General features: G+C 41.9%; 1 protein-coding gene across 1 annotated transcript in view; it reads right to left on the reverse strand.

The window, feature by feature from the left end:
• WNT10A (Wnt family member 10A) overlaps positions 1-2,169 on the reverse strand; it is a 103,441-nt gene extending 101,272 nt beyond the window's left edge. The window contains exon 1 of the mRNA XM_073634347.1: positions 1,492-2,169. Within this exon, the coding sequence (XP_073490448.1) occupies positions 1,492-1,556 (65 nt within the window). The 5' untranslated portion in view covers positions 1,557-2,169. The remainder of the gene's footprint in view (positions 1-1,491) is intronic.
• Positions 2,170-25,600: the final 23,431 nt, after the last annotated feature.

A 25,600-nucleotide genomic window follows, 5' to 3' on the forward strand; every position in this document is an offset into this window, starting at 1 on the left:
CTAATATTGGACGTGTCTCATGGGACATTCGCCTGCAGGAATCTGGTCATAGCAGATGGAGTTAGGAGTCATGTATGGTGGTGGGCACTGCATGTGTGGAGTTTATATGTTCTCCCTGTGTATGTATGTATGTGTGGATGTCTTGCAGATTCCTTCCTCAATATAAAGACATCAGATACTTTGTATTGACTTATGACTGTAGATTGTAAGCTCCTTTGGGTGCAGGCAGCAACAGTGTGAATGTATCGATGTACTTAAGTGTTGTGGGGAGCATAGAAGGGTATATATATATATATACACAGTACAGTACATTATAATTAATATAAATACATAAAAAATTAAAATATACATATAAATAAATTTTATTATTAATTATATTATACTATATATATATATATATATATATATATATATATCATATTAATTTAAATATATATATAATATGAAATATATATATATGTACAGTACATACTAGTATATACAGTACATTATAATTGATATAAATACATGAACAAAAATATACATATACACACACACACACATATATATTATATATATATATATATATAATTATATTATACTGTGTATATATATATATATATATATATATATATATATATATATATATATATATATATATATATATATATATATATATAACATTTTATATATATGTATATATATAAAATATTTTATTATTAATTATAATATACTGTATATATAAATATATATATTTTTCCCTATTCATTCTAATATATATGACATTATATATATATTTTATTTCATATTAATTTAAATATATATAACATTAATTATATATATATTATAATTAATATAAATATACTAAAAATAAATATATATACATATAGATATAATACATATAAAATGTGTATAATATACATAATATTATATAAGATATAATAGTAATATAATATATAAATGAATACAATGTATCCATATTTAACAAATAAGCGCAATGACGCACATGCAACGTGGAATCCTATCAGCATGTTGGCAAATTTCAGAAGATAGAAGGAAGAAACAATAAAAAGAAGAATTGTTCACAACAAATTTGTTGTGTGTATGGGCTCATTGGTTACCATGGTGCTGCATTTAGATGCGTGCAAAACTATATGCTATGTGCATCTAAACGCAGCGTTTTTTTTTTTTTTTGCCCATGTGCATAAGCCCCTAACATGCCATGAAAGTTATGTGCACAACTGCGTTTTTGAAAATCGCAAAAAAAAAAAAAATGTCTGCTTGTATGCTTTTTGATGTCTACAGAGATCCATGGTATCGCTAAAAAACGCATTCGCTTTCAGATCCTGGTAGTCAAACTAAATTTGTTTTTTTTTAATTGGTCCAAAACGCACAACGCATGAAAACGTATAGAAAATGCATCGGCGCGCATTGAAAAAATATGTTAAAAACACACGAAGGGTTGTGAACCCAGCCGGCTGTACTATATATACATATATAGAAAATAGTTACCTCTGCAGGGAGAGCAGGAGCCCAACCAGGACGGCGAGGAACCCAGAAAGGGGCCACCGTGCCATGTTGCCTTCTCAGCGCGTCTGCCTCGGCTCCCGGGACCCTTTACCCCTCTCTTCCCTGCTGCCTACTCTCATGGATGTGCAGCTCGCTGTCACAAAGCTTCATCTTCCTCTGCCGGAGCCCAAGACACTTTTCCGGGCGGGTGAAGCTGCGATCCTTTCTGCCTTCCACACTTCCAGGAGTTCATTGGCCGTAGTGAAGAGTCTTCATCATCAACCCCAACCCCACCACCCCTTCCCCAACTTCTTCAAGCCTTGTTGACTGGATGAGTTGAGGGTCTACCTGGTGTCCACCTAGGAAGTCCACCTAGAAGGAGAATCTTCTGTCCTTTCCACCTTCTTCTCTACAATGTTACAATGTTTCAATGTTTCCTCTTTTTCTCTCTCTCTCCCCGGCTGCCTTGTTCTAAAATTCCCATAGATGGGACTTTTGCTGTCCCAGGATCTCGAATTTGCACCCTAACGAGGTCCTGGTGGCAGTCAGGTCGGCGTTGGGATGAACTGTCGGTGCTTTTCAGACAAGCTGTCACAATTGTGTCCTCTCAAGCTGTGAGCTGTAGGGCGATTCCTCCCTCGTTACACTTCCCTTACAACTCTCCACCTCTTCAAATTACCCTCTCCGCCGTGACGGGCACACCCCCCCCCCCCCGTCCTCCCTCCTCCGAGAGCTGCTGACAGGTAGAGGTGGCCAGTCACCGCGCAGGTCCACCTAGTGCCTGGCCGGGGTCCATATCATACGTAGGATCCCGATATTGCCTAATAGTATTATAAAAGATCTAAACTCAAACTGGACAACACTTTGGGGTTGATTTACTAAAAGCAAATAGAAGGTGCACTTTGCAAGTGCAGTTGCTCCAGAGCTTAGTAAATGTGGTAAAGCTTCACTTTGCAAAGAATGACCAAAAAACCTCACATACAAAAAAAAAAAAAAAAAAAAAAAAAAAAAAAAAAGGCTTGCAAAAAAATTCACTTGCAAAAAAAAAAAAAAATTACTTTGCAAAAACAAAAAAGAAACACTTGCAAAAAAACTTACATGCAAACAGAAAACACTTGCAAAAAGAAAAATGACTTGCAAAAAAAAAAAAAAAAATCACTTTGCAAGAAAAAAAAAATGACTTGCACAAACAAAAAAAAAAAAAAAAAAAATCACTTGCAAACAAACAAAAAAAAAATGACTTGCAAAAAAACTTACATGCAAAAAAAAAAAAACACTTGCAAAAAGAAAAATCACTGGCCGGGGTCCATATCACATGTAGGATCCCGATATTGCCTAATAATATTATAGGAGATCTAAACTCAAACTGGACGACACTTTGGGGTTGATTTACTAAAAGCAAATAGAAGGTGCACTTTGCAAGTGCAGTTGCTCCAGAGCTTAGTAAATGTGATAAAGCTTCACTGTGCAAAGAATGACCAATCACTTGCAAAAAAAAAAAAAAAATCACTTGCAAAAAAAAAAAATAATTACTTTGCAAAAAAAAAAAAAAAAAAAAAAAGGCTTGCATAAAAAATAACTTGCAAAAAAAATAAATAAATAAAAAAAAATTACTTTGCAAAAACAAAAAAAAAAAACCTTGCAAAAAAACTTACATGCAAACAGAAAACACTTGCAAAAATAAAAATAAAAAACAAAAATCACTTTGCAGGAAAAAAAAATCACTTTGCAGGAAAAAAATCACTTGCAAACAAAAAAAAAAAAATCACTTGCAAAAAAACTTACATGCAAAAACAAAAACACTTGCAAAAAGAAAAATCACTGGCCAGGGTCCATATCACACGTAGGATCCTGATATTGCCTAATAGTATTATAGGAGATCTAAACTCAAACTGGATGACACTTTGGGGTTGATTTACTAAAGGCAAATAGTCCGTGCACTTTGCAAGTGCAGTTGCTCCAGAGCTTAGTAAATGTGGTAAAGCTTTTACGAACTTGCACAAAAAAAAAAAATAATCACTTGCATAAAAAAAAAAAAAAATATTACTTAAAAAAAAAAAAAAAGACTTGCAAAAAACTCACATGCAAACATAAAACAAAAAACACTTGCAAAAAAAAAATCACTTGCAAAAAAAAAAAAAAAATTACTTTGCAAAAACAAAAAAAAAAACACTTGCAAAAAAAATCACATGCAAAAAAAAAAAATCACTTGCAAAAAAAAATAAAAATTACTTTGCAAAAAGAAACACTTGCAAAAAAACTTACATGCAAGAAAAAAAAAAAAAACACTTGCAAAAAAAAAAAATCACTGGCCGGGGTCCATATCACACATAGGATCCCGATATTGCCTAATAGTATTATAGGAGATCTAAACTCAAACTGGATGACACTTTGGGGTTGATTTACTAAAGGCAAATAGACTGTGCACTTTGCAAGTGCAGTTGCTCCAGAGCTTAGTAAATGTGGTAAAGCTTCACTTTACAAAGAATGACCAATCACTTGCAAAAAAAAAAAAAAAAATCACTTGCAAAAAAAAAAAAAAAAAAAAAATTAATTCGCAAAAAAAAAAAAAAAAAGACTTGCAAAAAAACTCACATGCAAAAAAAAAAAAAATTACTTTGCAAAAATAAAAAAAAAACACTTCCAAAGAAACTTACATGCAAAAAGAAAACACTTGCAAAAAGAAAAATCACTTGCAAAAAAAAAATTAAAATCACTTTGCAAGAAAAAAAATTAATCACTTGCACAAAAAATCACATGCAAAAAAAAAATTACTTTGCAAAAAAAAAAAAAAAAATTGCAAAAAAAAAAAAAAAAAAAAAAAAGACTTGCATAAAAAATAACTTGCAAAAAAAAAAAAATAAATAAATAAAAAAAAATTACTTTGCAAAAACAAAAAAAAAAAAAAAACTTGCAAAAAAACTTACATGCAAACAGAAAACACTTGCAAAAATAAAAATAAAAAACAAAAATCACTTTGCAAGAAAAAAAAATCACTTGCAAACAAAAAAAAAAATCACTTGCAAACAAAAAAAAAAAAAATCACTTGCAAAAAAACTTACATGCAAAAAAAAAAACACTTGCAAAAAGAAAAATCACTGGCCAGGGTCCATATGACACGTAGGATCCTGATATTGCCTAATAGTATTATAGGAGATCTAAACTCAAACTGGATGACATTTTGGGGTTGATTTACTAAAGGCAAATAGTCCGTGCACTTTGCAAGTGCAGTTGCTCCAGAGCTTAGTAAATGTGGTAAAGCTTTTACTAACTTGCACAAAAAAAAATAAAAAATCACTTGCAAAAAAAAAAATATTACTTAAAAAAAAAAAAAAGATTTGCAAAAAAACTCACATGCAAACAAAAAAAAACACTTGCAAAAAAAAAAAAATCACTTGCAAAAAAAAAATATTACTTTAAAAAAAAAAAAAAGACTTGCAAAAAAACTCACATGCAAACGAAAAAAAAAAAAAAATAAAATAAAAACATTTGCAAAAAAAATAAATTACTTTGCAAAAACAGAAAAAAAAAAACACTTGCAAAAAAAAAACTTTCATGCAAAAAGAAAACACTTGCAAAAAGAAAAATCACTTGCCAAAAAAAAAAAAAATAAAAAATCACTTTGCAAGAAAAAAATAAATCTCTCCCACAAAAAAATCACATGCAAAAAAAAAAAATCACTTGCAAAAAAAAAATAAAAATTACTTTGCCAAAAAAAAAAAAAAACACTTGCAAAAAAAACTTACATGAAAAAAAAACACTTGCAAAAAGAAAAATCACTTACTGGGGTCCATATCACACGTAGGATCCCGATATTGCCTAATAGTATTATAGGAGATCTAAACTCAAACTGGACGACACTTTGGGGTTGATTTACTAAAAGCAAATAGAAGGTGCACTTTGCAAGTGCAGTTGCTCCAGAGCTTAGTAAATGTGGTAAAGCTTCACTTTGCAAAGAATGACCAATCACTTGCAAAAAAAAATCACTTGCATAAAAAAAAAAAAATTACTTAAAAGAAAAAAAAAAAAAAAAGACTTGCAAAAAACTCACATGCAAACATAAAACAAAAAACACTTGCAAAAAAAAATCACTTGCAAAAACAAAAAAAAAAAACACTTGCAAAAAAAATCACATGCAAAAAAAAAAAATCACTTGCAAAAAAAATAAAAATTACTTTGCAAAAAGAAACACTTGCAAAAAAACTTACATGCAAGAAAAAAAAAAAAAACACTTGCAAAAAAAAAAAAATCACTGGCCGGGGTCCATATCACACATAGGATCCCGATATTGCCTAATAGTATTATAGGAGATCTAAACTCAAACTGGATGACACTTTGGGGTTGATTTACTAAAGGCAAATAGACTGTGCACTTTGCAAGTGCAGTTGCTCCAGAGCTTGGTAAATGTGGTAAAGCTTCACTTTACAAAGAATGACCAATCACTTGCAAAAAAAAAAAAAAAATTACTTGCAAAAAAAAAAAAAATTAATTCGCAAAAAAAAAAAAAGACTTGCAAAAAAACTCACATGCAAAAAAAAAAAATTACTTTGCAAAAACAAAAAAAAAACACTTCCAAAGAAACTTACATGCAAAAAGAAAACACTTGCAAAAAGAAAAATCACTTGCAAAAAAAAAATTAAAATCACTTTGCAAGAAAAAAAATGAATCACTTGCACAAAAAATCACATGCAAAAAAAAAAAATACTTTGCAAAAAAAAAAAACACTTGCAAAAAACTTACATGCAAAAAAAAAAAAAAAAAACACTTGCAAAAAGAAAAATCACTTGCAAAAAAAAAATTAAAATCACTTTGCAAGAAAAAAAATTAATCACTTGCACAAAAAATCACATGCAAAAAAAAAAAAATACTTTGCAAAAAAAAAAAAAAAAAACACTTGCAAAAAACTTACATGCAAAAAAAAAAAAAAAACACTTGCAAAAAGAAAAATCACTTGCAAAAAAAAAATTCAAATCACTTTGCAAGAAAAAAAATTAATCACTTGCACAAAAAATCACATGCAAAAAAAAAAATACTTTGCAAAAAAAAAAAAAAAAAAAACACTTGCAAAAAACTTACATGCAAAAAAAAAAAAAAAACACTTGCAAAAAGAAAAATCACTTGCAAAACAAACAAAAAAATCACTTTGCAAGAAAAAAAAAAAAAAATTACTTGCACAAAAAAAACAATTGCAGAGGTTCCCCTCATTTACTAAAATCTGGAGCAACGGCACTTGCAAAGTACAGTCTGTTTGCCTTTATTATATCAACCCCTTTAGCCTCAATTCACAAAGGTAAAATACCTGTATAAAGATAAAAAATATTCATCTATGTGACAGTTATCAGTTCAGCCCAAAATAATAAAAATTGATAAGAAATGAAAATAACGGTACTTTATCCTTCTGGAAAGCTTTGTGAGTTGAGCCTTTAGTTTGGCTAAATAACTATGAAGTTAATTTACTAAAGGCAAATAGACTGTGCACTTTACAATTGCATTTGCTCCAGAGCTTATTATATGAGATGAAAAGTCATTTTGTAAAGGTTACCCAATCACATGCAAGGAAAATAAAAAGAAAGTGCTTTTTTGCTGGCACATGATTGGATGATAGAAGTCAGCAGAGCTTCTACTCATTTACTAAGATTTGGAGCAACAACACTTGCAAAGTACACAGTCTATTCACCTTTAGTAAATCAACCCCTTTAGCCTCAATTCACAAGGATAAAACACCTGGTTAAAGATACAAAATATCAATCAATGTGACAGTTATTTTCAGCTGAGTCCAATACATTTGATGAGGACTGAAAATAAAGGCACTTTATCGTTTTGTAAAGCTTTGTGAGTTGAGCCTTTAGTTTGCTAAATAACTATGGGGTTAATTTACTAAAGGCAAATGGACTGTGCACGTTACAATTGCAGTTGCTCCAGAGCTGTGGTCTCGATACTGAGGCCCTGGGGGACGGATGTGGCCCTCTACTTGCCTTTATCTGGCCCTTGAGGCATTATTCCTGGCACTGACACCAACAATGGGGCACTATGCCTTTCACTGACACCAATGATGTGGCATAATTCCTGCCAATGACACCAACAATGGGGCACTATTCCTTCCACTGACCCCAACCATTTTTCCCCCTAATACCAAAGATGGAACATTGTTTACTCCCACTCGGCATGGTCTGCCCCCCACCCCCCCACCCCAAAGTCTACAGGACAGTAAATTGTCCCTTTCTTTAGAAAGTTTGGAGACCCCTGCTTTAGAGCTTAGTAAATGAGATGAAGAGTCGCTTTGCAAAGGTTACCCAATCACATGCAAGGAAAATAAAAAGAAACTGTATTTTACTTGCACATGATTGGATGATGGAAGTCAGCAGAGCTTCCCCTCATTTACTAAGCTCTGGAGCAACTGCACTTACAGAGTGCACAGTCTATTAGCCTTTAGTAAATCAACCCAATGTAGGTGCCAATCAGTTTAAGTGTTGCAAAGAAGCATGCTGATAGGAGGAGAGGGCAGAGTGGCAGAATATTGAGCCCATCACTGTGCTGCTTCTTCTTTCACTGTCAAGTCACATTCTGGGAGCCTGTCCGGGATCAACTGGGTTTTTAGAGGATGTGAGTTAAATGATGCCGGCCAAGTGGACATCTAGTGGTAGAAACAAGTACTGCAGTTGAAATCTATGGATTGAAGGCGACTTTTCCAGCCAAGACAGATTTTTTTAATTTCATCTTTTACTGGACTGTTCATTTCTTATGTCTGGTTGGAGCTCTGCTTAAATACTGCTGCTAATCTTCTCCAGCCTCTTTTAGCCACTTTTTTTGGCAATCCAGCACTAACTACTTAAGGACCAGGCCTATTCTTCAAACTTGTTGTTTACAAGTTAAAATCAGTTTGTTTTGCTAGAAAATTACTTAGAACCCCCAAACATATTATATATATATATATATATATATATATATATATATATATATATATAATATATATATATATATATATATATATATATATATATATAGATAGATAGATAGATAGATAGATAGATAGATAGATATACACATACAGCACACACAGTATATATATATATATATATATATATATATATATATATATATATATATATATAATTTTTTTTTTTCAGACACTCTAGAGAATAAAATGGCGGGCGTTGCAATACTTTATGTCACACCGTATTTGCACAGTGGTCTTACAGGCGCAATTTTTTGGGGGGGAAAAAAACACTTTTTTTAATTAAAAAATAAGACAACAGTAAAGTTAGCTGAATTATTTTCTATATCATGAAAGATAATGTTAGGCCGAGTAAACTGATACCTAACATGTCACGCTTCAAAATTGCGCCCGCTCATGGAATGGCGACAAACTTTGACCCTTAATAATCTCCATAGGCGACGTTTAAGAAATGTCTACAGGTTACCAGTTTTGAGTTGCAGTTACAGAATTATTGCTCTCGCTCTAACGATTGCGGCGATACCTCACATGTGTGTTTTGAACACCGTTTTTATATGCGGGCGCGACTTACGTATGCGATCGCTTCTGCGTGCGAGCTCAGCGGGACGGGATGCTTTCATTTAAAAAGAAAAAAATTCTTATTTATTTTACTTTTTATTTTTTATTTTGACACTGTCCTTTTTTAAAAAAAAAAAAATTGGGTCACTTTTATTCCTATTACAAGGAATGTAAACATCTCTTGTAATAGAAAAAAAAAAGCATGACAGGTCCTCTTAAATATGAGATCTGGGATCAAAAAGGCTTCACATCTCATATTTACACTAAAATGTAATGAAAAAAAAAAAAAATCCCTGTTAAGCGCATTGGGCGGAAGTAAGGTTTGATGTCGCTTCCGCCCTCCAATGCTATGGAGCCGAGTGGGGGCACATCTTCCCCTCACTTGGCATCCAGGCTCAGAGGAGAGCGGATGCGGTCGTCTCCACCACTACCGACGGCTCCGGTAAGCGGCGGAGAGGACTGGAGGAAGGCTGGAGGGCCCTCTCCCACCCCCTGATAAAAGTGATCTTGCGGCGAATCCTGTGTGTGCCAAGCGGAACCCTTCGGTAAACACCTGAGCATGCGCCATAATAAGGAAAATGGCGGCGCTGGAGGGGAGACGCCGCCAAATAAAATGGGGACTGAGTTTCCTGTTTGAAGGGGAAGTAAACTCCCATGCATTAATTTTTCCTACAGGTAAGTCTATAATAAGGCTTACCCATAGCTCCCAACTGTCCCTGATTTCCAGGGACTGTCCCTGATTTGGAGCAATGTCCCTCTGTCCCTCATTCCTCCTCATTTGTCCCTCATTTTGGTCTGATCTATATAGTTGTATATAAAATGCACTTTTTATCTATCAAAATGTGTTTTCCAGCGCTAAACCTTTCATCTGATTTCTAAATTGCTGCATTTGTAAATTCCAAAAGCCATTTTAAAGGAATAGTAGTGGTAAAAAAAAAGCACTTGTGGGTTTAACCAATCTTGTTTTTTTCTGTACAATTCTCCTTTAAGGGGGCATGGCAGGGGGTGTGTCCTATGCCTGCATACTTTTGCTGATAGGTGTCCCTCATTCCCTCATCTCAAAAAGCTGGGAGGTATGCTTACCTGTAGGTACTGCCATTTAGGAGACATTTACAGTAGATTCAGCCATTGATTTTGCTAACGATGCCGTTCCTTCAGAGTCTCGCGAGTCCTATGCCGTAAACGGCAGTGATGTCATAGTGGCACCGGGCACTCACACGGCTTGGAGTCCACGAATCCAGAAGGAAGAGCGGGTGAAGATGGAAGCGCCTTCAGCGGTGGCAGCGTGCCACTGGGAGGGCTTCGTTCTAAGGTAAGTTTCACATACAGTAATGTGCTAGTATGCGATGCACTAGCTGAATTGGGGACATGGACGGAAGGGGGGACAGAGAGCAGCAGGATCAACCAGAATACAGAAAACAAATCTCATAGTGACTGAGTGAGTATAAACAGCGTGTAATACACCATTTATTGATAGTTTTTTTTTTTTTTATGATGGGGGTTTAATGACACTTTAACGCGCACATTACTCCGGCAATGGACATTTCATGTTTCGACAAGTTGTGGCGTAAATCATTTTGAGTATCACCCCAAGGCACCAACACTAGGTTCACACTTGTGTGTTCTGTGAGTAGGCAGCCCATTTATTTCCATGGGGCTGCCCTACCTGTAGAAACACAAGGAAAAAAATGACACCTGTTTCTTTATTTCAAATTGCGCTGCACCTAGTTGCGCCTTTTTCACAATGTGTGTGTGTGTGTGTGGGGGGGTACCATTAAGAATTAACCTCCCTGGCGGTTTTCCCAAGTGTGGCTCGGGGTTAAATTTCAGCACCATTAGCGGTAACCCCGAGCCACCCTCGGGATTACATTGCAGGATCCTGGTGCGATGTACTTACCTTGTCTCCTGGGTCCTGCGATGTCCCCCCACGCTATGTCCTCCGCCCGAAGCCTCTGTGTGCCGGGCTCTGTTCCCTGCGAGCGTTGCAACGCACGGGGGCGGAGCCCGGCGGCAGATTCAAAAAAGTGAAAAATCATAATACACACAGTACACTGGAATCTTACAGATTACATTACTGTATGAAATCATTTCACCTCCCTTTTGTCCCCAGTGCTTTGTCCAGTGCCCTGCATGCAGTTTTATATGATATATACTGTTCTTTCTGCCTGGAAACTGGAGATTTTTCATAGCAACCAAAAAGCGTCCCTTTACGTCAAAAGCGGTTTTAGACCAGCTAGAAAACAGCGATAATAAATTAGAATCACTTGCAGAATTGAGCGATAGTGAATTGTGAGGAAATTAATTATTATTATTATATTATTATTTTTTTATCATTATTTATATTTATTTATTATATTATAATTTATGATTTAGTGTTTCAAACTTCATCATACCCGGGATGTCTACTAGACTCTTGTTTGGACAGGTCTAAGTGTGTTATTGCTAAGAATTACAGGCCTACAATATAAAACGCCAAATTTCTATGCAAAATAATTGTACCGATTTGAGACGCAAAAATCTGACATAATCATACCGCCAGGGTGGCTACTGGCACTCCTGCCAAAGAACAGCGAGTTTTGCCTGGGGGTTGGGAACGCACGCAATTTAGCAAGTATCCCAGACCCGCACAAGTGTGAACCTAGCCTACGGCAAAAGCACATGCGTCGTGATGCAATGCACCAAAGTGCGCAGCGGAACATTTTTTTTGGGAAGTTAATGCATAACAACATAATATGTGCTGACATATTGGGATTGATTTACTAAAGGCAAATAGACTGTGCACTTTGCAAAGTGCAGTTGTTGCAGAGATTAGTAAATGAGCAGAAACTCTGCTGACTTCCATCATCCAATCATATGCAAGCAAAAAATGCGATTTTATTTTTTTCCCTTGCATGTGATTGGGTATTCTTTGCAAAATGAAGCTTTACCTCATTTACTAAAGCTCTGGAGCAACCGTCCTTGTAGAGCGCACAGTCTCTTTGCCTTTAGTAAATCAACCCCAATGTGCATAGCTCCCAACTGTCCCTGATTTCGAGGGACTGTCCCTGATTTGGAGCAATGACCCTCTGTCCCTCTTTCCACCTCATTTGTCCCTCATTTTGGTCTGATCTATATAGTTGTATAGAAAATGCACTTTTTATCTATTAAAAAGTGTTTTCCAGCGCTAAACCTTTCATATGATTTCTACATTGCTGCATTTGTAAATTCCAAAAGCCAATATAAAGGAATAGTACAGTAGGTGACCGCAATATTGTGTCAATCTCGCCGCACTTCTCGGCGAGATTTGACACCTACGAGCCCCGTCGCAGGGGCCAGCGCCGAGATGGCTCACTCATCGCGAAAGGAAAACTTTGTTTTCCTTCCGCGATGAGTGACAGGCAGTGCTGACAGCTGTCTGGTATGAATCCTGAGGCGGGAACACCGCGCCAAATTTTAAATGAAAAAACCGGCGTGGGTTCCCCCCTCGGGGGCATACCAGGCCCTTAGGTCTGGCATGGATTGTAAGGGGAACCCCCTATGCCGAAAAATCGGCGTGGGGGTCCCCCCCAAATCCATACCAGACCCTTATCCGAGCATGCAGCCCGGCCGGCCAGGAAAGGGGGTGGGGACGAGCGAGCGGCCCCCCCCCTCCTGAGCCGTACCAGGCCGCATGCCCTCAACATGGGGGGGTGGGTGCCTTGGGGGAGGGGGGCGCCCTGCGGCCCCCCCACCCCAAAGCACCTTGTCCCCATGTTGATGAGGACAAGGGCCTCTTCCCGACAACCCTAGCCGTTGGTTGTCGGGGTCTGCGGGCGGGGGGCTTATCGGAATCCGGGAGCCCCCCTTAATAAGGGGGCCCCCAGATCCCGGCCCCCCACCCTGTGTGAATGAGTTTGGGGTACATGGTACCCCTACCCATTCACCTAGGGAAAAGTGTCAATGTAAAAAAAAACACACTACACAGGTTTTAAGAATAATTTATTAGTCAGCTCCGGGGGTCTTCTTCCGACTTCGGGGGGTCCCCTTCCGACTTCTCCCGGTGTTCGGCCTCTTCTCCCGGTGTTCGGCCTCTTCTCCCGGGCCCCACCGCTATCTTCTTCCAGCTCTATTGCCAGCGAGGGGCCCGGTCTGCTGCCGCTGTCTTGTCGCCGCTGTCTTGTCGCCGCTGTCTTGTCGCCGCTGTCTTGTCGCCGCTGTCTCGCCGCCGCTGTCTTGCCGCTTCTTCTCTTCTTCCCCGATGTTGACACGACGCTCTCTCCGACTCGAATGCTGTGTGCGAGCTGCGGAGCCATTTATATAGGCGGTAACCCCGCCCCCTTACGACGTCATGGTCCCAGCATGCGCAGGGACTCTGGCGTCATAAGGGGGCGTGACCCCAGAGTCCCTGCGCATGCTGGGACCATGACGTCGTAAGGGGGCGGGGTTACCGCCTATATAAATGGCTCCGCAGCTCGCACACAGCATTCGAGTCGGAGAGAGCGTCGTGTCAACATCGGGGAAGAAGAAAAGAAGAGAAGAAGCGGCAAGACAGCGGCGGCGAGACAGCGGCGACAAGACAGCGGCAGCAGACCGGGCCCCTCGCTGGCAATAGAGCTGGAAGAAGATAGCGGTGGGGCCCGGGAGAAGAGGCCGAACACCGGGAGAAGAGGCCGAACACCGGGAGAAGTCGGAAGGGGACCCCCCGAAGTCGGAAGAAGACCCCCGGAGCTGACTAATAAATTATTCTTAAAACCTGTGTAGTGTGTTTTTTTTTACATTGACACTTTTCCCTAGGTGAATGGGTAGGGGTACCATGTACCCCAAACTCATTCACACAGGGTGGGGGGCCGGGATCTGGGGGCCCCCTTATTAAGGGGGGCTCCCGGATTCCGATAAGCCCCCCGCCCGCAGACCCCGACAACCAACGGCCAGGGTTGTCGGGAAGAGGCCCTTGTCCTCATCAACATGGGGACAAGGTGCTTTGGGGTGGGGGGGCCGCAGGGCGCCCCCCTCCCCCAAGGCACCCACCCCCCCATGTTGAGGGCATGCGGCCTGGTACGGCTCAGGAGGGGGGGGGCCGCTCGCTCGTCCCCACCCCCTTTCCTGGCCGGCCGGGCTGCATGCTCGGATAAGGGTCTGCTATGGATTTGGGGGGGACCCCCACGCCGATTTTTCGGCATAGGGGGTTCCCCTTACAATCCATGCCAGACCTAAGGGCCTGGTATGCCCCCGAGGGGGGAACCCACGCCGGTTTTTTCATTTAAAATTTGGCGCGGTGTTCCCGCCTCAGGATTCATACCAGACAGCTGTCAGCGCTGCCTGTCACTCATCGCGGAAGGAAAACAAAGTTTTCCTTTCCCGATGAGCGAGCCAGCGCGACATTCACAGTACCCTGTCGCCGAGAACCAGCGCGATGGTATCGCGCTGGAAACACAATCTCGCGGTCAGGTACTGTAGTGGTAAAAAAAAAGCACTTGTGGGTTCAACCAATCTTGTTTTTTTGTACAATTCTCCTTTAAGGGGGCGTGGCAAGGGGTGTGTCCTATGCCTGCACAGTTTTGCTGAGAGGTGTCCCTCATTCCCATCTCAAAAAAGTTGGGAGGTGTGCCAGTGTGTGCTAATGCAAATTACAATAACAAATTTGAAGTGGGCCCTAAACGTGGTAAATCTTATACAAGACTTTAATGTTTGGGGGTCGAATCTACTTTAAATTATGTAGCGACTTCCTGGCATGACAAACACAATCCGATCTGTGATACAATCACTTCCATGTTCTGATTATTTCTCTTTTCCACAAACAATTTTGACCAATTTTTCAGAGATAATCAAAGATGAATGCATACCTCCCAACATTTTGAGATAGGAATGAGGGAATACCATATATTAAATAAATGTAGCGCTAAATCAACTTGTATAAGTAATAAATGTGCACGTGCATATAATGTCCCAAATAATGCCGTGTGGCTGTCAACACAAAAGTCCACAATCAGGGTAAATGAACCATGGGGCAATACATGCAACTTCTCAACGATGTACTCAGAAGTCTTCAAGGTAAGTAGAAGGATGGAATACGCTTACCAGCTGTGTTGGATTCTATTGCCATAAGCATAGAATCAGTAAGACTTTGTGCCACCAAGGGCAGAAACATGAGGTGATGGAGGCAAGGGTAGAGCCTCTATGGTGGAGGCAAGGGTAGAGCCTCTCTCGGCTATGGATGTCCCTTCTGGTCCACTAGAACTGGGTCAAAGATGATTTCCACAGATCAATAGTTCCTTTCTCTGTTGGAAAGAATTTGCTCACACGGCATTATTTGGGACATTATATGCACGTGCACATTTATTACTTATACAAGTTGATTTAGCGCTACATTTATTTAATATATGGTATTCATTCTTGTCACATGGTTTGTAGCAGCTTACTCACTCACTGTCCATCCTCATTTTTTAGGGTAGCGCAATAATTATTCCCTTCCTCGGAATGAGGGACACCTACTAGCAAACTGTATTGAGGGATAGGACACACCCCCTGCCACACCCCCTTAAAGGAAAATACCCCCCCCAAAAAAAGTTAATTAAATCCACAAGTGCTTTTTTTTACCACTACTATTCCTTTATATTGGCTTTTAAAATTTACAAATGCAGCAATTTAGAAATCAGATGAAAGGTTTAGCTCTGGGAAACACTTTTTAAAGATAAAAAGTGCATTTTATATACAACTATATAGATCAGACCAAAATGAGGGACAGAGGGACATTGCTCCAAATCAGGGACAGTCCCTCCAAATCAGGGACAGTCCACAGGGGAACCCTTAACCAAAATTAAAAAAAAAATGACGTGGGGGTCCCCCTAAATTCCATACCAGACCCTTCAGGTCTGGTATGGATATTAAGGGGAACCCCGGCCAAAATAATAAAAAAAAAAACAGCGTAGGGTCCCCCAAAAATCCATACCAGATCCTTATTCTGAGCATGCAACCTCTTTCTTCTTTCTTCTATCTTCCTTCATCTTCTTCTGGTTCTTCTGGCTCTTCCTCCGGCATTCTCGTCCAGCATCTCCTCCGCAGCATCTTCTATCTTCTTCTCCTCGGGCTGCTCCGCACCCATGGCATGGGGGGAGGCTCCCGCTCTTCTCTTCATCTTCTTCTCTTCTTCATCTTCTTTTCTTCTTCTCTTCTTCATCTTCTTCTCCGGGCCGCTCCGCACCCATGCTGGCATGGTGGGAGGCTCCCGCTGTGTAACGAGTCTCCTCTTCTGATGGTTCTTAAATAACGGGGGGCAGGGCCACCCGGTGACCCCGCCCCCCTCTGATGCATGACGGGACTTCCCTGTGGCATTCCCCGTGACGTCACAGGGAAGTCCCATCAAGTCACCGTGCGTTAAAGGGGGCTTCCAGATTCCGATAAGCCCCCCGCCTGCAGACCCCCACAATCACCGGCCAGGGTTGTGGGGATGAGGCCCTTGTCCTCATCAACATGGGGACAAGGTGTTCAGGGGGGGGGGCTCTCTCATCCCCCCCTCTTTTCCTGCAGCCTGCCAGGTTGCGTGCTCAGATAAGCCTCGGTTCACACCAGAGGCGGCACGACTTGCAGGTCGCCTCACCAAGGCGACCTGCACACGACTGCCCGGGCGACTTGCAAAACGACTTCTGTATAGAAGTCTATGCAAGTCGCCCCAAGTCGCCCCCGAAGTCGTACAGGAACCTTTTTCTAAGTCGGAGCGACTTACGTCGCTCCCCTTAGAACGGTTCCATAGCACAGAACGGGAGGCGACTTGTCAGGCGACTAGGTCGCCTGACAAGTCGTCCCTGTGTGAACCGAGCCTAAGGGTCTGGTATGGAATTTAGGGGGACCCCCACGTCATTTTTTAAATAAATTTTGGCCAGGGTTCCCCATAATATCCATACCAGACCTGAAGGGCCTGGTATGGAATTTAGGGGGACCCCCACATTATTGTTTTTTTAAATTTTGGTTCGGGGTTCCCCTGTGGGGAATTCCCATGCCGTTTTTATCAATGAACTTTTATGTGTATTGTCGGACCGGCAATGCAATAGCCGCGAGTAGTTTTAAATGACTTTTTTCCTTTGAAATGTCATTTTGCTGTCAGACTGTTCTAAACACGGGAAACATGCGCCCCTTTACAGGCATACTATAGACACCCCCCCAGGTACGAAATTTAAAGGGATATTACACTTTTATTGTTTGAATTTAAGCATTAATAAAATCACTGCTCCTGAAAAAAACTGCCGTTTTTAAAACTTTTTTTTGCATTGATCCATGTCCCCTGGGGCAGGACTCGGGTCCCCAAACACTTTTTATGACAATAACTTGCATATAAGCCTTTAAAATTAGCACTTTTGATTATTCATGTTCGTGTCCCATAGACTTTAACGGTGTTCGCAAACTTTTTTCCTGCTCGCATGTTCTGGTGCAAACCGAATAGGGGGGTGTTCGGCTCATCCCTACTCATCAACATGGGGACAAGGCAACCCCCCCCCGCCATGTTACGGACATGTGGCCTGGTATGGTTCAGGAGGGGAGCCACATGGTCATCTGACACCTTTCCTGGCCAGCTGGTAAGGATTTTTGAGGGGACCTCACACATTTATTTCATTTTTGTGCCCCCCCCTTAAAATCCAAGACTCGAAAGGTGTGCACATTTGTTTTTTATTTTTTCATTCCTGCTGTAGGATGTTCTACAGCAAAAGTGACAATTACAAAGAAAAAAAATTTAAACAATTTAAATTTCCAGCAAATAAAACATAATACAAGGAAATCCCTCGTAATAGAAATAAGGGATGGCAGGTCCTCTTCAAGGCGAGATCTGGGGTCAATAAGACCCCAGGATTCTTTACCTTTTGAAAGCAAAAGATTAAAAAAAAAAAAAATCTTCTGCTTTAAGAAAAAAACGCTTACTTCCAGCCGGGCCCGGAAGTGACGTCATGGCGTTGCTCCGGTGCTCCAAGGCCAAAGAGACGATCAAAGAGGAGAGATGGGTTTGCTTTAAGAGCATATTAAATAAGGGCATTAGCCAATGTATCCCATTGGGTAATAAATTTAAAAGAGCGAACAAAAATCCTGGATGGCTTAACTCCAATGTAAAAATGCATATAAAAGCAAAGGCGAAGGCCTTCAAAAAATACAAGGTTGAGGGATCATCATCAGCATTCAGACTTTATAAAGAATGCAATAAGAAATGTAAGGGTGCAATTAGGACGGCTAAGATAGAACATGAAAGACACATAGCGGAGGAGAGCAAAAAAAATCCCAAGAAATTCTTTAAGTATGTAAACAGTAAAAAAGGGAGGACAGACCATATTGGCCCCATAAAGAATGAGGAAGGACATCTGGTTACAAAGGATGGGGAGATGGCAAAGGTATTGAATTTATTCTTCTCCTCAGTATTCACGAGTGAATCGGGGGGCTTCAGTAACTAAAACTGCAGTGTTTAGCCTCATGACATAACACAGGAAGCACCTACATGGTTAACAGAGGACGGAATTAAAATTAGACTTGAGAAACTTACCATTAATAAATCACCGGGACCAGATGGCTTGCATCCGAGGGTACTTAGGGAACTCAGTCAGGTGATTGCCAGACCGTTGTTCCTAATTTTTACAGACAGTCTATTGACTGGAATGGTACCAGCTGATTGGAGAAAAGCCAATGTAGCACCAATATTTAAAAAGGGCCCAAAAAACATCCCTGGGAATTACAGACCAGTTAGCCTAACATCAATAGTATGTAAACTCTTGGAGGGGATGATAAGGGACTATATACTAAATTTTAGTAATAAGAATGATATCATTAGCAGTAATCAGCATGGATTCATGAAGAATCGTTCTTGCCAAACCAATCTATTAACCTTCTATGAGGAGGTGAGTTGCCATCTAGATAAAGGAAGGCCCGTAGACGTGGTGTATCTGGATTTTGCAAAAGCATTTGACACAGTTCCCCATAAACGTTTACTGTACAAAATAAGGTCTGTTGGCATGGACCATAGGGTGAGTACATGGATTGAAAACTGGCTACAAGGGCGAGTTCAGAGGGTGGTGATAAATGGGGAGTACTCGGAATGGTCAGGGGTGGGTAGTGGGGTTCCCCAGGGTTCTGTGCTGGGACCAATCCTATTTAATTTGTTCATAAACGACCTGGAGGATGGGATAAACAGTTCAATCTCTGTATTTGCAGACGATACTAAGCTAAGCAGGGCAATAACTTCTCCGCAGGATGTGGAAACCTTGCAAAAAGACCTGAACAAATTAATGGGGTGGGCGACTACATGGCAAATGAGGTTCAATGTAGAAAAATGTAAAATAATGCATTTGGGTGGCAAAAATATGAATGCAATCTATACACTGGGGGGGGGGACCTCTGGGGGAATCTAGGATGGAAAAGGACCTGGGGGTCCTAGTAGATGATAGGCTCAGCAATGGCATGCAATGCCAAGCTACTGCTAATAAAGCAAACAGAATATTGGCATGTATTAAAAGGGGGATCAACTCCAGAGATAAAACGATAATTCTCCCGCTCTACAAGACTCTGGTCCGGCCGCACCTGGAGTATGCTGTCCAGTTCTGGGCACCAGTCCTCAGGAGGGATGTACTGGAAATGGAGCGAGTACAAAGAAGGGCAACAAAGCTAATAAAGGGTCTGGAGGATCTTAGTTATGAGGAAAGGTTATGAGCACTGAACTTATTCTCTCTGGAGAAGAGACACTTGAGAGGGGATATGATTTCAATTTACAAATACTGTACTGGTGACCCCACAATAGGGATAAAACTTTTTCGCAGAAGAGAGTTTAATAAGACTCGTGGCCACTCATTACAATTAGAAGAAAAGAGGTTTAACCTTAAACTACGTAGAGGGTTCTTTACTGTAAGAGCGGCAAGGATGTGGAATTCCCTTCCACAGGCGGTGGTCTCAGCGGGGAGCATTGAAAGCTTCAACAAACTATTAGATAATCACCTGAATGACCGCAACATACAGGGATATGTAATGAAATACTGACACATAATCACACACATAGGTTGGACTTGATGGACTTGTGTCTTTTTTCAACCTCACCTACTATGTAACTATGTAAGAGTGTTAAAGTGTTTGTAAACCCTTGTTTAAAAAAAAAAAAAATAACAAACATGTCATACTTACCTCCACTGTGCAGTTCGTTTTGCACAGAGCGGCCCCAATCCTCCTCTTCTGGGGTCCCCCGGCGGCGCTGGTAGCTTCTCCCTGCAACAGGTGTCCACGTTGGAGAAGCGATCCCGACTCCTGCATCTTCACACAGACATCGGGACCTGGCCCCCGCCCCCCGCGTCACTGGATTTGATTAAGCCAATGGCTGTACTGCTCTCAATCTATCCAATCAAGAGCTGAGACAAGGGGCAGAGAGGAAGAGTGCGGGGGCTGGACAGTGTCAGAAGTTTTTTCTCCTTAATGCATAGGATGCATTATGGTGAAAAAACACGAGGGTTTACAACCCCTTTAACTCTTTGATCCCCTATGGGAGCAGCCGGCTGCACCATCGGCTGGTTTCTTGGAAACGGTAAGCCTGAGAAACACCAGCGAGTTGGGGGGCCGGGGGGAGGGGGGACGTCCCCTCCCACCGCTTTGGAAAGTGTTCCAGCATCTCATGAGCCCCTCAGAATCCTTTCATAAGAAAGCCAGCCACTGGTTGCAAAAAATGATACCGGGGTTATGGATGGTATCTTCAGACATAATCCACAACGTATATATACAGTATCTCACAAAAGTGAGTACACCCCTCACATTTTTGAAAATATTTTATTCTATCTTTTCATGTGACAACACTGAAGAAATGACACTTTGCTACAATGTAAAGTAGTGAGTGTACAGATTGTATAACGGTGTAAATTTGCTGTCCCCTCAAAATAACTCAACACACAGCCATTAATGTCTAAACCGCTGGCAACAAAAGTGAGTACACCCCTAAGTGAAAATGTCCAAATTGGGCCCAAAGTGTCAATATTTTGTGTGGTCACCATTTATTTTCCAGTGAATGACTGAAGCCAGAGACAGCCAGGCGACTAGCATTTTCATGAGAGCATTTTCTGTCATGGCAGGGGGGGGGTGTCGGGAAGCATCACGTGACCCTCCGGCATTCTGACGCTGAGAGGGTTAAGCGATGGGAGAAGCAGATATGGGTGGAGCAGAGCCGCTTGCACATTTGTCATGGGTAATTTCCTAAGAATTCACAGCTAGATTTGCCGGGATGCAGGACCTGCACTCTGGAGATTCCCATTAACTCCGCCACTGCCGGTCCGCTGCAATAAACGAAGCGCTCTCTCACACCATCGTGTTTTATGTGCGCTGCAACGCAGGGTCATGGCGTGCTAAGGCTAAGTTCACACTGACCCGTGCTGTGAAAAGTGATCCACTAAACTGAACTAATATGCCGCAACCACGAGCCAAGCATTTGGTTCGAAGTTGTGGCGCAGTCCTGTTGACTCGAATGGGGGTGGTTTGACAGGTGGTGCTGCCTATCAACTAAACATGCTGCATTAAAACCTCATTCACACTTATGCGACTTGAGAGTTCAAAGTTGCATGATAAGTCGCTCCCCATTACCTGCAATGGAACCGTTCTAATCGGTGTGACTCAAGTTGCTCCAACATACAAAAAGGTTCCTGCACTACTTTTGGTGCGACTTCAGCATGAATTGCATTGCCGTCTGTTAAAGAAGTCGTATGCAAGCCACGGTGAAGTCGCGTTGGGATGTTGGATTCAAAGTCGTGCAAGGCCACGGCAGTGTGAACCTGGGCTAAAGGAAATCATGGGTTGATTGTTTACAATGTTTCTTACCTGAAACAAGTATAGTGATAAGGAATTCTGAAACATTTCAGAGGCTCACTTACAGCATGCTTGTTCTGGGGCGCTGACTCGAAAAGCCTTGATTTCAAGAAACAGCCAGGAAACTGGCATTTATGCAAGGAAGCAACAATTGCACTGTGTGTAATGGCAAGTTTTTGGATGGAAATGTACAGAATCAAATTTCCTGATGCCTTTTCATAAAATATCTGAATTCTGTCGATTTGGCGAGGTCCACAGTTGTCCAAATCATTTGGTGGAAGGGGGATTATGATGTGGGGGTTGTTTTTCATGGGTTGGGCTTGGCCCCTTAGTTCCAGTGAAGGGAACTCTTAAGGTGTCAGCATACCAAGACATTTTGGACAATTTCATGTTCCCAATTTTGTGGGAACAGTTTGGGGATGACCCCTTCCTGTTCCAACATGACTGCGCACCAGTGCACAAAGCAAGATCCCTAAAGACATGGATGAGCGAGTTTGGGGTGGAGGAACTTGACTGGCCTGCACAGAGTCCTGACCTCAACTCAACCCAACTCCTTTGGGATAAATTAGAGTGCAGACTGCGAGCCAGGCCTTCTCGTCTAACATCAGTGCCTGACCTCACAAATGCTCTTCTGGAAGAATGGTCAAACATTCCCATAGGCACACTCCTGAACCTTGTGGACAGCCTTCCCAGAAGAGTTGAAGCTATTATAGCTGCAAAGGGTGGGCCAACTCAATATTGAACCCTACGGACTAAGACTGGGATGCCATTAAAGTTCATGTGCGTGTAAAGGCAGGTGTCCCAATACTTTTGGAAATATATATATACGTATATACACAGACACCAGACTGTAATAAAGTAAACAAGTATTCGAAGCAGATAAGAACAAGAATAACTATCCTTCAGTGTTAAAGAGGAAGTAAAGTCTTCCTCTTTAACATACTTGCCCTCAGCCCCGATTTTCCTGGGAAAATCCTGATTTTTGGACCCTCGCCCTGATCTAAGGCTGTTCCGATCAAAATCCCAGGATTTGCTTTTGTCCCCGGAAATCGGGACTGTTTTTGGCACCGCAGCTTCTGACTCCAAAAATATGGCCACCACTGCAAGATCTCTTTCCGGCTAGCAGGTTCTTTCCCCTTGTGTTCAGTGGAGAGGGGAGGGGCCTCTGACCTGTGGAGCCCGTTGGCTTCTCTCTTCAGTGTACAAATAGACAATTCTCTTGTACACTGAAGCCGGTTAGCTGCACAGACCAGAGGCCCCTCCCCTCTCCACTGAACACAGGGAAAAAGAGACCTGCGAAGACACATGGAGCTGCCGCCAACCCTCCACCCCTGCTACCGGTCTGTGAGAGGCAGAGCCAAGAGACTCTACTGCACTGGGAGCACCTGAGGTGTAAGTAGGCACTCCACTGGGGACAGCTGATGTAAGGAGGGACTCCGCTGGGGACACGTGATGTAAGGAGGCACTCCGCTGGGGACACCTGATGTAAGGAGGCACCTGAGATGTAAGGACGCACTCCACTGGGGACAGCTGATGTAAGGAGGCACTTCGCTGGGGACACCTGATGTAAGGAAGCACTCCACTGGGGACACCTGATGTAAGGAGGAACTCCACTGGGGACACCTGATGTAAGGAGGCACGCCGCTGGGGACACCTGATGTAAGGAGGCACTCTGCTGGGGACACCTGATGTAAGGAGGGACTCTGCTGGGGACACCTGATGTAAGGAGGGACTCTGCTGGGGACCCCTGATGTAAGGAGGGACTCCGATGGGGACCCCTGATGTAAGGAGGGACTCTGCTGGGAATGCCTGATGTAAGGAGGGACTCTGCTAGGAATGCCTGATGTAAGGAGGGACTCTGCTGAGGACACCTGATGGCATCTGGTGGCAGGCGACGTGGCAAGTGACACTCTCAGGGCTCCCACTGATTCTGCATTATGGTGAGTTGAACTATTTCATTTTGTAATACAATGTGATAATAGAAATAATGTGCTTCAATCAGTCATGTGGACATGTGCACTGAAGGAACAGCCCGCTCGTGCCGTTTCTATAGGGCCCGAGCCGTGACTGGTGCCACCCGCGCGCATGCGCGGGAGTGACGTAGTCGCGGTTCCGACCAATCACAGTGCTGGAGCCCGTGAAAGCGGAAGTAACTCCGGGAAAGATGTCGGCCGCGTCAGCGGTGTGCCGGCCCCACTGCAGGGCATCGTTCTAAGGTAAGTGTTTCATAATGACCTAGTATGCAATGTTTACTAGCTCATTATGCCTTTGTCTTGCAGGTTTTTTTTTTCTTTTTGATTTTTTTTTTTTTTTGGAGGTTTAGAACCTCTTTAAACTCTTACTCGTGGTAAATATGCAAAGGGTATGCAATGAAAAGAAAATCACAATAAGTCAAACAGTAGTATAACCATATGTCAAAGGGGGTTGTGACCAATCCACATATTATTACCAAGAGAGCACCGACATGCCTCCATCCCAATAAATATGCGAAAAAGTGGGGGGACAGAAGCGGGACTTTGTATGAGGCACGTGGGTGAATATATTGGGCTGAATGCTGAATGTTGAGATGTAAATAATAAAGTCAATGTAGGTTCCACAAAAGGTATTGAAACGTAATCATGATCTAAAAAGTTTTAATGGCATGTGCATTTGGGCCAAATACAATCGAAGGAGAACACATATAAGATCCTAATAAAAGCGTATTGACAATACTGTATAACAGGCAGAGTTCATGAATTGATAATACAGTAATAATAACACATATACATGGTACATTACATAGGTGCATCAATAGATCTAAACTCAACGCGTTTCATGGCTTGTAACCAATCGTCAGGAGTCCGATGCCATTTAACTAAATCAGAAACAATAAAATACCTATTAATGTGTGAGCAGATGTATGTGAGGGAGATATACTGGAAATGTAATCTTCCGTATACTCACAAGTTGCGCATTGATCGATAGTGATGTGTTCAAATACGATATCAGTCTGGGTCCATAGAGTCTCACCCGGGGTTGAGGCAGAGAGCATACCCCAAAGGGGCCGCCAGCACGGCAGCCAATATGACAGAGGCACCCATGGAGACTGGCAGTCAGGGGCATCTGGCGGGGCCAAGGGATGTGGATGAGCTGGGGAGAAAAAACGATGATGATGAGGAAGGATGTGTAGGTGGGTGGGTGAATAATGATGGGATCAGTGAAAGCAGTGTGGGATAACCATAGGTGTGTAAAGGAAAGCTTGAGTGGATCAGAAGTGAGGGTGATGGGAGGGAATGGATGTGTGTGCAACAGGAGGTCATTACTGTGATGGGTGAGCGTGAGTGACAGAAGGTATGAAGGTTACCTGTGTGGTGAGTGCGCCAGCCGAGCCAGAAGTCCGGATGAGTGACGGGGTCATGGGATGCCCGGCCAAAGGCAGCCATTTAATGCCGCGGACATGAGGTGCGCTCACGCCAACGTCATGCGCGGGCGTGATGACGCGGTAAGGGGAGGGAGGGAAGGGCCGATGTATGCGGCCGCCCACCATACCCTGCAGCGTCTGAGCCCGGAGATGGAAAAACGCTAAACGTCCCGTGTGCGGCGGCATAGACGCCGCAGGCGGGATGTAGGAGGCATGACGCCGATGCGCCGAGGCAAGGGCCCGCCCACGTCGTAGACGAAAGGGTGATGGGTCCTAGGCTGGGCGCATCGCAACCCCGGGAAATAGAACGGAACTCGGCACATATTGTATATGAGAGACAGATGGATGACAATAGTGTAAGGGAAAAAAGGGGAGAAAAGTCTGAAGTAACTCAGGAATGAGTACAAAAGTAATGTCTAAAAGCTAGCACATCTTTG

The sequence above is a fragment of the Aquarana catesbeiana genome, linkage group LG06, assembly GCF_042186555.1.
Source record: "Aquarana catesbeiana isolate 2022-GZ linkage group LG06, ASM4218655v1, whole genome shotgun sequence".
NCBI lineage: Eukaryota > Metazoa > Chordata > Amphibia > Anura > Ranidae > Aquarana > Aquarana catesbeiana.